The 12898-nt window shown below is 47.6% G+C and overlaps 1 protein-coding gene and 1 long non-coding RNA gene across 5 annotated transcripts in view; one reads left to right on the top strand and one right to left on the bottom strand.

Annotated features, from left to right (window-relative positions):
* Positions 1 to 578: 578 nt before the first annotated feature.
* On the bottom strand, positions 579 to 6265 carry LOC137853231 (uncharacterized). The gene is made up of 2 exons (XR_011094341.1): positions 4988 to 6265; positions 579 to 3901 (listed from the first exon to the last, which is right to left on the bottom strand). It is a non-coding gene; the product is annotated as an uncharacterized lncRNA (long non-coding RNA).
* A 308-nt stretch (positions 6266 to 6573) lies between these two features.
* The window catches only part of XPO1 (exportin 1), a 39029-nt gene continuing 32704 nt past the window's right edge, over positions 6574 to 12898 (top strand). Inside the window, exons 1-3 of one of the 4 annotated variants that reach the window (XM_068675358.1) lie at positions 6574 to 6733; positions 7290 to 7313; positions 10766 to 10897. In XM_068675358.1, the coding sequence (XP_068531459.1) occupies positions 10772 to 10897 (126 nt within the window). In that variant the 5' untranslated portion in view covers positions 6574 to 6733; positions 7290 to 7313; positions 10766 to 10771. Of the gene's footprint in view, positions 6734 to 6779; positions 7314 to 7834; positions 8132 to 10765; positions 10898 to 12898 lie in introns of those variants that run through there. The other 3 variants (XM_068675359.1, XM_068675357.1, XM_068675360.1) reach the window with 3 other exon arrangements.

Here is a 12898-nt window from a genome sequence, read left to right as displayed (position 1 = left end):
TATGCATGAACTATCCCCGCTTCATATTAAAATTAGCTTCCAGAAGTCATTTCCATAAGCTCCTCCCATCTGTGTTTGCGCAGTGTCTCCTGCTGGCGGTCGCTGGGGATCGTGGGGATGAAGGTTGATGACTCTTTCATCACCCCCTGCCTTTGTGCAGACCCAGCTGCTCCTTGGCTCTTGTCCAAACCACAGGGTTGGCCTCAGATGGTTCTTGAGACAGGAACGTTTTTGTCAGGAACCATCCTTTGCGAGGGGCCCCGAGACTTCTTGTTTCAGTTAATTTGCTCAGTAGTAAGCAAAGACATTAAGCAACATCTACTAGTCAGTACAACAATCTAGGTGTTCATTAATCAGCATCCTACCTACTAAGATTCTCTCAATTCCCCTCTCTCAGTCCCCCCTTTTCTAAGAAGTTAGTAAATTCTTTACTACCTCTAACCTTAATTCAGTGTTTCCCTATCTAACGTCCCTTCAAGATATTTGTTAGACTCAACTTTACATCTTATTTGGTTCTTTTTTGATTCACTGTAGGAAACTCCTGTACTCTTAAAACACCATAAGGTACATCGGACCACCATGCAAAGAACCATGGACAAAACTATGACCACGATTATTATGATAAACAACTGCTTCATTTCATGATTATGAAATCCCATAGGCCTCATCACGAGAGGGTTATCCAGAGCAGTATGTGTTCTTCTTCATAAAGTTCAGACTATTCCTGGAGGTGGTCCAGCAAATATACCACCTCAAGGACTGAGGTAGCCCCCTATACAGTGACCCTTCCAATCTGAGGGCAAGCTTTTTCTAGCACGCCCATCTCCGCATAACCAATAGAATCTGATTTGTAACTTGTAGGTTTGCATGAGAAGATTGAGGCCATGAGATCCTGAGTTCGTATTATCTTTTTTTATTGGCACATATCGTGACTTCTGCAGTTGTCCAGTTCCTGGGCTAAATGGTTAAGTGGACCTGTACCTACGCATGGGGAGCTATCATTTAAACATCTGGTGTATATGTTAACATTCTTGTGTGGGAGTAGTTCAGGTCTATCCCCTAGATGTTGATGAACGTCATTGCCAAAAGGACAGGTTCCATTTCTTGGGTGCACAAAGCTCAGTGTTCAATCCATTCTGGGTATACCCCATACTAGGAATTCTAGGTTGCCTTTAGGCAGCAGCACGCACACCCAACAGTCAGAAAGGTTGAAACTATCACTCACTGCCTGGGTGAGTTTCACATAGGTATTGTGTTTCCACTGTTCTGGTTCCTTTATCAATGATACCAATAAGACTGTGAAAAATGTAACTTTCCTGGTTGCATCTGAGTAACCTTCCATGGAGTCTTGGGTGTCTTTTTCAGCCTGGTGTGATGGATTCAGGCATTCTGCTCCTTGATTCTGACCACTGTGAAAGAGGTAAAGAGTACCTGGAATGGTCCTTCCCACTGTGGTTCCAAAGTATTTTTTCCTACAAGAGACTTTACATACACATAACCTCCAGGTTGTATATTGTGCACTAGTCCATCTCCAGCCCTCTACCCTGAGTCCCATTCACGTGCTTTCCAATCTTGTTGAGCTGTTTACCTAATGCCACCATATAGGAGGTCATAATTTCACCCCCAGCTTGCATGGATATTCATTTCTGTATTCTGTAAGGTCGTCCATACAAGATTTCAAAGGGCTTTAGTCCTTCCTTCGCCATTGGTCTAGTTCATGTACTGGTTCATTTTTTCTACTTGGCCACTCAACTGAGGTATGAAGATGCCAGTCTATACCCAAATGGCAGCTAATTTGTTGTACCACTTTTGAGATAAAGTGTGGTCCTCTGTTAAAGGATATAGCTACTGGAACCCCAAGATGTGGTATTATCTCTTGTAGTAATATTTTAGTTACCTCCCAAGCCTTGGATGTTCTGGCTGGGAATGCTTCTGGCCATCCTGAAAAGGTGTCAGTTAATACCAATAAATACCAATACTCCCCTTTTCTTGGGAGTTCTGTGAAATCAATCCGCCATTGTTGTCCAGGCCCATTACCTTTTCCAGTTTGGCCCATTTCTGGCTTGGAGGTATTCTTGGGATTAGTCTGGAGGCAAAGATCGCATTGCTGAGTTACCTGTCTCACTGTGGTGTATAAGTTTCTGGCCACAATTTCTCTGATTAGATGTTTATACAGGGCTTCTGCTCCCCAGTGCCTTTTCCTATGCTCTTCTCTTACCAAATACCATATTAGGCAGGAAGGAATAATTAGCTTTCCTTGTGGGGTGTGAGCCCACCCTTCTTTGTTATACAACCCTTCTCAACCCAAGATGAGTTTCTGACCCTCTTTAGTGTATTCTGGCTTACCTTCTAGGGAAATTCATCCATCAAGAATCAAAGCCCCTTCTATATTTACCTTGGTTTTAGCTACTTGTTTTGCCTTTCCATCCGCCAGCTCATTTCCTCTTTCCAATTCTGAGCTCACTCTCAGGTGTGCCTTCATGTGCATAATCACCACTTTCTCAGGGAGCTGGACTGCCTCTAACAGTTTCAGGACCTCCTCTGCATGCTTGATGTTTTTGCCCTGAGAGTTTAATAATCCTCTTTCCTTCCAGATTGCTCCATGTACGACCCTGAAGGCATACTTAGAGTCTGTATAGATGTTCACAGTTTTGCCTTGGGCCAATTCCAAGGCACGAGTCAGAGCAATTATTTCCACCTTCTGTGCAGAGGTATTCGTGGGCAGAAGCTTTGACTCCATTATTTCTTGGCTGGTGGTGATGGCATGTCCTGCATGCCTCCTACCACTCAGAACATAGCTGCTTCCATCCACAAACTAGATCTCCCCATCTTCCATAGGACTGTCTCTCAGGTCCAGACGGCTTGCATATGTTGCTTCAATAGTATCCGAGCAGTCATGATGCACTGATTCTCCTGTGTTTCCGCTGAGGAAAGAAGCTGGGTTGACAATGTTAGTGACGATCTCCACATTGTCCTTTTCTACCAGTATCGCCTGATATCTCAGGAATCTTTGTGGAGATAGCCAATATCCACCTTTTGCTTTTAGTACTGAGGATACTGTGTAGGACACTAGTACAGTTGTTTTCTGGCCCAGGGTAAATTTTCAGGCTTCTTGTATGTTCAATATTACTGCTGCGACTGCTCGTAAGCATACAGGCCAACCCTCTGCAGGTGCATCCAATTGCTTGGAAAAGTAGGCAACTGCTCAGCACAAGATCTGGGCCCATATCGATAATATTCCCAAAGCAATCCCCTGCTTCTCATGGGAGATAAAGAAAAATGGCTTACTCACATTGGGAAGCCCTAAGGCCTTCTTCAGTGACTCAAAGGCTTGCATGGTCTCCTTGTCCCATTTAAGGTGTTTCTGAATAGTGGTTGTTAGTGCATATAGTGGTTTAACAAGCAGTCTATAGTTACAGATCTACAGTTGACATCACCCAGTCATTCCCAAGGAAGTCCATAACTCCTTTACCATCTGGGGTCTCTGAATTTGGCACATTGCCCCTTTACGGGCCTGTCCCAAAATTCTTTGTCGAGCACTAATTTCATAGCCCAAATAAATCACCTTACGCTGTATTACCTGAGCCTTCTTCCTGGATACTCGGTACCCTTGGAGCCCCAAGAAATTTAGCAGGCTCACCGTCCAGCCATACAGCCACCCTCCATCTCAGCAGCAATCAGGATATCGTCCACATGTTGCAATAGCTTCCCTTCCTCAGACAGGGCTTCCCAAGATTCCAGGTCTTTTGCAAGTTGATTACCAAAGATGGTAGGGCTGTTCTTAAATCCTTGTGGCAACATCGTCCAAGCGAACTGAGTCTTATGTCCACTTTTAGGATATTCCCATTCAAATGCAAATATCTTCTGGCTAGCTTCATGGAGAGGGAGGCATCCTTCAGGTCTAAAACAGTAAACCACGTTAGTTTGGGTGTCAATACAGTTAACAAGGTATATGGATTTGCTACTACTGGGTGAAGGTCTTCAGTGATCTTATTTACAGCTCGTAGGTCCTGGACCACTCGATACAAGTTTACAAACAGGTAATATGGGGGTGTTGAAATCAGACTCGCATTCTTTTAATAATCCAAATAGTAAAAATTGTTCTATTACTGGCTGAATTCCTTCCCTATCTTCCTTCTTTAGGGGGTATTTTTTAAATCTTACTGGTTGTTGACCTTCCTTGAGTTTAATCTCAAGAGGTGGAGCATTCTTTGCCTTTCTGGGTACATCGGTGGCCCATACCCCAGGATATACTTGGTCTAGAATCTCTTCGCTGATTTTTCCTTCAGTAGGAAGACTAGTTATGGATAGACTCAGATTTTGAATGTACTGCTGATCTTTTACCTTCAGAGTAACTTCCCCTTTTTCAAAGGTAATCTTTGCACCCAGCTGTCTCAACAAAGCTCTGCCTAGAAGGGCTTTTGGGGAGTTGGGCATAGACAGAAATTTGTGGTTGCCCCATTGTTTTCTGTGAGCTTAGAGGCTCACAGAAATATTCCTTTCACTTTGGCCAGTTGCCCCTTTCGCCACGATAGCCTGATGTCCCCTGTGGACTGACCCAGAAACATGGAGACTAATGGTTGTATTCCTACCTCTGACCAAGGTGTGCTACAAGGCATTACAGCCCTCAGATGATCCAGGAATTCAGATTGGGACTTGGAAGGACTCTGTTTAACTGAATATAAAGCTGACCAGTTTATGGTTTTTGGGATGGCCATCTCCATTCCCTTTGGAATCCAGTCTTGATACTCCTGCAATTTTTCCATATGCGCAGATTTATTAACATCCCACTTTGGGTCTTGGAGAGGGAAGTATTCCTTAACATCCCCTCCTATAATCCAATAATGGTCTCCAGCCAAATTCCCTGCTGTTTTGAAAATCAGTTGCTTCTCTGTCTCAGTCATATACTCATTAATAATAACTGTATGTCCTTCCAGTCAGGGTTATGCTGTTTTACAATGAAATGAAAATATTTGGTTATACTTACCGGATCAGTCCTGTAATCCTTTGCAATCCTTTTCCATTCCCCTGAATCAGCAGTGGAAAACGGTACTTTGATCAGCATTGTCCCACCATCAGGCCCGACTTACTGCCTTTTCGAGAGGTGTTTGTAAGGCTGCGGGGGCAGATTTCTGCCTACTACGGGAAGATATAGGACTGTCCGGGTGAGCGGATGTTCCATCCAAGTCCACACCCTGTTCCTGTGGTCGAGGGGGAGGCTTAAACAGATGCATTAGACCTTGCTCTGGTGCTTGATGAATTTTATCTGCTTTGGTACACCTTCATCCAATACTGCATGCCGAGCAACACCACCTCAGTTTACCTCCAAGCTCCTTCTCTAAGCCCTTCTCCTACACGAGGACTATGCCGCATGCCAAACATCTCTGTGTGATTTACCAGCTGCCCTGGCCACACGTATGACTTACGTGCCCTTCTTATAACACATACCGCTGTATCCACGCCTTCAGGAGGTCGTTGTCTGCTCCCACGGCAAGCAGCTGGCTGCAGAGCCTCCTCTGAGGAAAATGCTCAGGGGGCACCCAGGGGTGTCTGCTTTGTACTCAATCCCACGGTCAAGCAGAGAGCCTCCTGGCTGGTTTTATGCACTGATGTGCAGAAAACAGACTCCACAACCAGTAAGGTTGTACAGTAGGGATGCTTATTCACCACTGGGCAGCACGGGGGGTAGTCCCACCAAAGTCGTGTGCACTTCAGTGGGGCAACTCGCCTCAGTTATATGCAGTGAAGAGTTACGTGTACATGAAGTTTCCCAATGCGCCTATACATACGCATGACCTATCCCCGCTTCATATTAAAATTAATTGCCAGAAGTTATTTCCATAAGCTCCTCCCATCTGCGTTTGAGCAGTGTCTCCTGGTGGTGGTCGCCAGGGGTCGTGGGGATGAAGGTTGATGACTCTTTCATCACCCCCTGCCTTTGTGCAGACCCAGCTGCTCCTCGGCTCTTGCCCAAACCACAGGGTTGGCCTCAGCCGCTCCTTGAGACAGGCTCCCCGCTTTTATCAGCACCCATCCTTTCTGAGGGGCCCCGAGACTTCTTATTTCGGTTAAATTGCACAGGAGCAAGCAAAAGGCGTTCAACAGCACCTACTCATTCGATACAACAACCTAGGTGTTCATTAATCAGCATCCTACCTGCTAAGATTCCCTTAATTCCCTTAACTCCCCCACTCCCCTCACAGGGGCTCCCCTGGTTCCCCTCACAGGGTGCCCCCCCCCCGCACCCCCTGAGGCGCGAACCCGCCGCCCAACGGCCGCCTCCTCCCCCCCCCCCCCCCCCCCCCAAGAAGCCCACGCGCCGCTGACGTCACGCCGAGCCGCCGCCCAATCACAGCGCGCCGGCACCTGCGCCCGCCGTTCGCGAAGCGGAGGCGGGCCCGGCGTTGAGCGACAGCTCTTCCCGACCAATCAGAGTGCGGCGGCCCGCCCCCCTCTCCTTCCCCCCCCCCTCCGCGGCTCGGCGTTGGACGGACAGCTCCACCGACCAATCAGCGCGGAGGCCGCTGGCGCGGCGGCCCGCCGGGCGGCCAATGGGAGCGGGCGCTGGGCGGAGGCCCGAGGTTTCCAAACGCTCCGCGGCGCCATGGGCCGCAAACTCAACCGAGATGGAATCTCCCGGTCTGAACCGGTTTGAGCCGGTTCCGCGCCTGTGGCACTAGGAGGGGGAGCCGCGCCGCGCTCAGTCCCTGCCGCCGCCGCCGCCTCGGCCGCCGTGCGTGCGACCTGCTCACAGGGGGAGCCCGCGGGGGGGAGCCGCCGGGGGGCGAAGTTCGCTGCGAGCCGGGGGGCGGGCGGCGGGGATGGGGCTGCCCTGAGCGCCCGCCGGGCTGAGGGGAGGGCGGCGGCGGCGGCGGCAGCGGGACGAGCGGCAGCCCCCGGCCGCCAGCACCGCCGGCACTGCGGGGCCCGGGGCGGCCGGCGGCGGGGCAGGGAGCCGGAGCCGGAGCCGGCGGGGCCCCGCGGAAGGTAGAAGCGGCCCGGGGGGGCTCGGCGGCGGCGGGAAGCCCTCACGGCCCCTCACGGCCCCTCACGGCCCCTCACGGCCCCTGGGACCGAGCGGAGAGGCAGCCGCGCACCCTCCCCTTGATTTTTTAATTCACGTCGGGGGTCGTCGTTCTTTTAATTTTTTTTTTTAATTTTTTTTTTTTTTTTTTTATCGTCATTATTCTTTCTTTTTTTTTTTTTTTTTTTCTTATTTTATTCCTTTCGGCGTGTGGTTAGAAACTTGGCTCACCTTCCCCCCCTCCCTCCCCCCTTACTTTCCGAAGGAGGAGGCTGCGAGGAACACGGAGGTGAGGGCGCGGAGCGGGCCGGGGGCGGAGGGAGGGCCCTGAGGAGCCCCCCCGAGGGCTGGGGGCTGAAGGGAGGGGACGGGGGGGGGGGCTTGGAGGCCCGGGGCTGCGAGCAGCGGGGACCCCAGGCCGGGCACGGGGCCGCGGCGGTGGGCTCGGGGAGCTGGGGGGGCCCGGGGGGGCCTGAGGGGGCCTGGGGGGGGGCCTCGGCCTCGGTACGAGGGGGGCGATCGGGCCGGGGTTGGGTCCGCGCGGGGGGTTGAGCCGGGCCCTAATCTGTAAATTATTAGGAGTGGAAGTTTCCAGAAATATTTTTGTGTGTCTGTGCAGCAGTATTGAAACGTCCGCCCGCGTCACGTGGGGGCCCTGTATAGAGCGCAGGGCTGGAGCGGAGGCAGGCAGGGAGAGAGGGAGGGAGGGAGGGAGGGGAGGCAGGCGGGGAGAGGGGGGCACGAGGGGGAAGGAGGGGCCCCGCCGCCAGCCACCCGGCCCCCGGCCCCCACCGGGGCGAGCCCGGGGCTCGGCGGCCCCGCAGGAGGAGGACGGCGGGGCCTGGGCACCGCTGGGGGTAGATCCCCCCCTCCCCATGCCCTCTGTGGGGCAGGGAGGGAGGGGATGGGTGCTTGGCCATCCCCGCCGTGCCAGGTGCTCCGCTGAGCAGCGTGGGGCTGGGGGGACGGCCGAAAGATGCGAGGAAATGGCTGGAGGAGGGTGGCTCCCTCCCCCCTCCGGCGCTGGGCTGGCATGCGGAGGGCAGAGCGGCTCGCCCAGGGTGGCCTAATGGCTGCCCCCCGGTGCTCTGGGTGCCTGCGGTGGAGGTATGCCTCGGGCTTCCCTGGGAATGCTCTCAGTCTCGCTGCTGCGAATCAATGGTCTCGTTCCCGGGCACGACGTGCTTAAATGAATCGGGTGTGTCTTGAGGAGCTAATGGGTGTTGCAAACTGAGGGTCCAGGGTCATGGAGAGTTGGGATAACTGTGTAAACAGTTCTCTGCAAATGCAGTTCTTTTGACCTTCGGTAGATGTCATGTTCTTGCTGGGTTGTAGTTTATTTTTTTTTTAAACTTTCTGTTACCCCACTTATTGCCAGTGTTGAAGAATTGGTGGTGGTGGTGGTTAGAGGTGAGATTTAAAACTGCTCGCATTCAGGCATGATGGGGAAAGTGTAGGGGCATGGTATGCCAAAGGCTGTGAGCTTCGTGTGGGTACGGTGCTGGGAGCAGGAGATCAGGTTGGTTGCCGTTGGTATTGACCACAAAGCCGCCATTTCTGTCTTTCAGTTTGCAAGCAGGCAGGTCATTTTGAAGATAATGCTGGGAGTGGCAAAGGGCCCTATTCAAAACATTTCCTTTTTGCCTCCATGTGGTTAATAACTTCTGCTTGTCACATGGCTGCTCGTTTGTCTTCTTAGGACTGCGTAAAGACCACTGAAGGGGGCTCGGATCTAAACTGAGTGGCCCTACCCAAAGAATCACAGATTTAAAACGTTCCTCGTAGTCTGAGGGCTGCTTTCCCAGCTCCCGCTTCAGCCATGGAGGGCAGATGCAAAAGGAGAGGGGCGTGCCTGCGAGTACGCGCGGCTGGTGGGAGCGATCATGCTCTACGCTGCGCAGCGCATTAATTGGTTGGGTTTCCTCCTAGCAGCGCTGCTCGCTGCCCCTCTGCCAGGTGAAGTCTTGAAGTACCCTTTTAAGTTAGAAGAAGGAAATCATCTTTCCCTGCTGTTTTGTTCCTTGCTTCCGTATGTAGCGATTCCCAAAACTTTCCGAGCTGGGTGGAGGACAAATGCAGGGTTTAATTAATTTTGGTTTCTATTTGATGTTTATTTCCTCGTATTTTTCCAGGGAGATGCTGTAAAAAGCCTGACTGGATAATACCATGGACCCCTCAAAATGATTACACTAGTGCAATAATACTAATTGCACGAGTTATTTATTCAAAATATTACTAAAATATTATTTTTTTTCCCCAGTTAATATAATTCTAGATAGAAGCAGACAAAACTGCTTGATTCTACTTGCAAATGTACATTCTAAACAAAAGATTTTCCCTGTCTGCATGTTACTGTAGGACTTTCACTTAATTAGCAATTGCTTGGGTTGAGTCACAGGTTTGTCTTGCTCCTCACTTTTAAGCATAAGACTTAAATATGTAAGGGATGAAATGAGTTCTTATTTCCCCATGAAGCTATCCAGTAAGAGCAGAACTTTTAGCTTGCCCTAAAGAAGGGGTGGGTTGGGTACATTGATTTCTCTTGTTTTCCATGTGGATGCAGTTTGTTTCCAGAAGAGATGGATTGTGTTGCTTCGAACATGCTGATAGCGCTCCTGTAACTTTTTGAATGACCTTGCAGTATTCCAAACTTCGGGGCATTTCTCAAAAGAGTGGTTCGGTGTGAAGCTTGTATCTATATGGAAGGCCCTGAATAGGAGGGGGAGAGAACTGTAGATAAGAGGGTAGGAATGTGTTAACGTTGCTGTGTGAAGAGGGGAATAAACTTAAGCTATTCCCAGTAGGGGTCTGGTTTAAAAGGAGTGGAGTGTAGCTTCTGATCTGCACTTCCTTGGGTTTTGGCTTGTCTTGTTTGGGAGTGCCTTCATCTTGTAGCAGTTTCTGGCTTGTAAGCATCTTAATGTGCATGGTCGCACGTGCTCCATCTAATTTCCTTTGCAAAATGTTGAGGCTACTAGATCTAAGGCAAGGAGTCGGTGTGTTATGGGACCTGAAACCTCCAGAGGGCTTTTGCATTCCAGCGTGAAGTTCTCTGAGGTGCTATACTGAATTAACTGCCTCCTTACTTCATCTTGAAATGCCTTCAAACAGGCAACTGCCTTAATTTCAATGGCAATGGCTTGCTTGTATGTAGATAACATGTGAACTCTATCCAAGCATATGAAAAATGACCTCTGTGGCTAACTTCTTACCAAGTTTGTAGATTGTTTCACTTCCATAATGGGTTGTTTAAAAGCTTTTAGAGCCAGATGTGCATGTTGGCCTTGAAAGCTTAAAATTCTACTGAGATGAGTAGGATGGGTATGGGTCATGTTCCAGAGTCATGGAATGGTTGCTACTGGGTATTTCTACCAGCAAACCTGGTAGTTTTTAAAAATTTCTACTGGTTTACAGATGTTCAGGGAACTGTAGGGGCTGCTGCCTGCTTGGAAAGAAGTTGCTCAGCTTGCTTGATAATGTGGCCCATTGATTAGTCAAACTGCTATTATGGGTTGTGCCTGCTGAACACCCTGAGAATTCGGTTGGGGCAGTAATGTGTGAATTTTAAGTATGGGTTTGTCCTTGTGTTTAACAACGGTGGAAGTTTTGTGTATTTAGTGCTGCCTAGTACTGCTAATGTAGCTCACCTCAATCAAATGAGATGTTTAACTTGAAGCAACTACTTTACAACTGCACCTAGTAAGTTCCTATTAATTGATCAAAAAATTCTTTATTTTTCAGTAATCTATGCCAGCAATTATGACAATGTTAGCAGACCATGCAGCTCGTCAGCTGCTGGATTTTAACCAGAAACTGGATATCAATCTTTTGGACAATGTGGTGAACTGCTTGTACCATGGAGAAGGCGCACAGGTAATGTGGACTTTGAACCTATGTGTATGGACTGTGTTTGACCTTATAGCTAATCAGTTGAGCAAAATTAATTAACTTGAATAAAAATCAGTAATATTAACAGATTTACTCTGCTATTGACTAGAGTATCCATGGTGATTTATGTGCCCTTGTTTAAAGCAGGCCTTTATGCCCATTGAAATAACAGAAAAATGATAGTTTAATGTGTGTTTTCATTTCTATTATGCCTTTGGCTATTATAAGAGATGAGCAAGTATGACTCGGTGGGGCTGTTGTTGCTTGCAGCTCACCTTCTAGGCCTTTGTTCATCAGGAAAGTCTGAGTTACTGTTCTGGACAGGATTGTGAAGCTATAAACTCAATATTGGCCACACTGAATGATTGCATTTAAGAGAAAAAAGAAGTGCTGTTAGAACATTTATACTTACAAAAAAGTATATGTATTAAGAGAAGATTTTGTCCTTTTATCTATTTTTTTTCCCATTACTGTTTTCTTCTGCACGGATTCTTCTTGTGCTCTTCTCAGGACTTAGTGCAAATTGTGAAATTTGAGTTCAAATCAGGGGAGTGTGTGTCTGTGAGCATATGTTGTCTTGAAAGTGAATTTTATATTGCTTTTATCTAGTTTCCAACTACTTGGGAAAAAAGGCTTAATGTTGAAAGCAAGTATTGCTACAAGGGTGTTGGCATAGATCCTCTTCTGGCGAGTTTTTAATTGTCCATGCTTAAGAAATTGGGAGTTTCAGTGTCAGGCATCTTACTAAGATACTCTTGCACAACAATAAAAAGTGAATTAAAATGAGACAAAGTAGCTGATGCTTTTCTATTCCTTCCTTCCAACTATTGGAATAAAAAGAAAATATACTTCCTTGAACTCATTTTGTGTATCTAAAAAAAGTTTGTGTAAGGCTTTCTAATGTGAATTCCTGCGGGTTCTAAGACCCCATGTTTCTTTTTGGAAATATTTATATTTTCAGTTTTCCTAAATCCAAGTAGTTAGCTGTAGCTTTTTTAGATGAGTGTCACAAAGTGGCTTGTAGCTTTTGCCTTCGGTAGCATGGACTTCCGAGTGCTTGTGTTGTAAGTGATATGCTTGTTTACTGACTTACAAAATAGGCGCTGTTTGTAAAATCTTTTGGTCCGAATTGACCTTAAAACATAGGAAAGAGATATAAAGAGAGGAGAAGATTAACACTAAATACAATGATCAAATGGCCATTGTTGTATTGGGAGAAATTATTTCATATAAATCAGCTGGGGATAGTTTTGTGTATTTAGGAAATCAATGCAACAAGAAACAAATGCAAGAGGAGGCTATTAACTGCCAAAAGGGGATCGTGATATAAACTTACAAATAAACGGACTAATATTTTCATGTAATCTTGGCCTGCTATTTTAGTGTTTTCCCAAGGGTGTAGATGTTTTTCAGTGAATGTCTGTAAGCTTTTACCTCTTCCAAGAGAAGTTCAAAAGTTCCTGCAGGAAAAAGCACTTCATTGCAGAGTCTGCCAGTTCAGAACATGGTTTAAAAGGTGATGTGAGTAATAGAAATAGAGGAATCTAAATATTGGGATATTAACAGCATTGTGTCTGGGACAGGATAAAGTAACATGGAAGAAAGATTTAGGATGCAGTCTGGCTAGCCCATGCTGAACTTACTTTCAAATCCACCTGACTTCTTCCCCATAATTCTTAGCATGCCTCCTCCTGCTTAACTCTTATTGCAGCTTGCAAAACTATCTGCACATCTGTGTTAGGCAAGTAAGAAGCTTTGTTCTGTCCTCGACTTCTAGATTTTCTTCTGTTCTTAGCTTTTTTGGTGTACTTTCTGAAAAGAAAGAATGCCCCTAACAACTGAAATAGCTTTGGGACAACTCAAATGGATGTTTAGCTGTATTCATCCCAGACTCTTTAATTCCATGGGTCTGTTAGGCAGTTGCATGTTCGGAAGCTTCGGTCTTGGTTAAGCATTACTGTTTGTATGAAACTATGGGAGCTGATG

The sequence above is a fragment of the Anas acuta genome, chromosome 3 (genome assembly GCF_963932015.1).
Source record: "Anas acuta chromosome 3, bAnaAcu1.1, whole genome shotgun sequence".
NCBI classification, from domain to species: Eukaryota; Metazoa; Chordata; class Aves; order Anseriformes; family Anatidae; genus Anas; species Anas acuta.
Note: the sequence above shows the minus strand (reverse complement) of the source record. Positions and strands in the feature narration are given on the sequence as shown.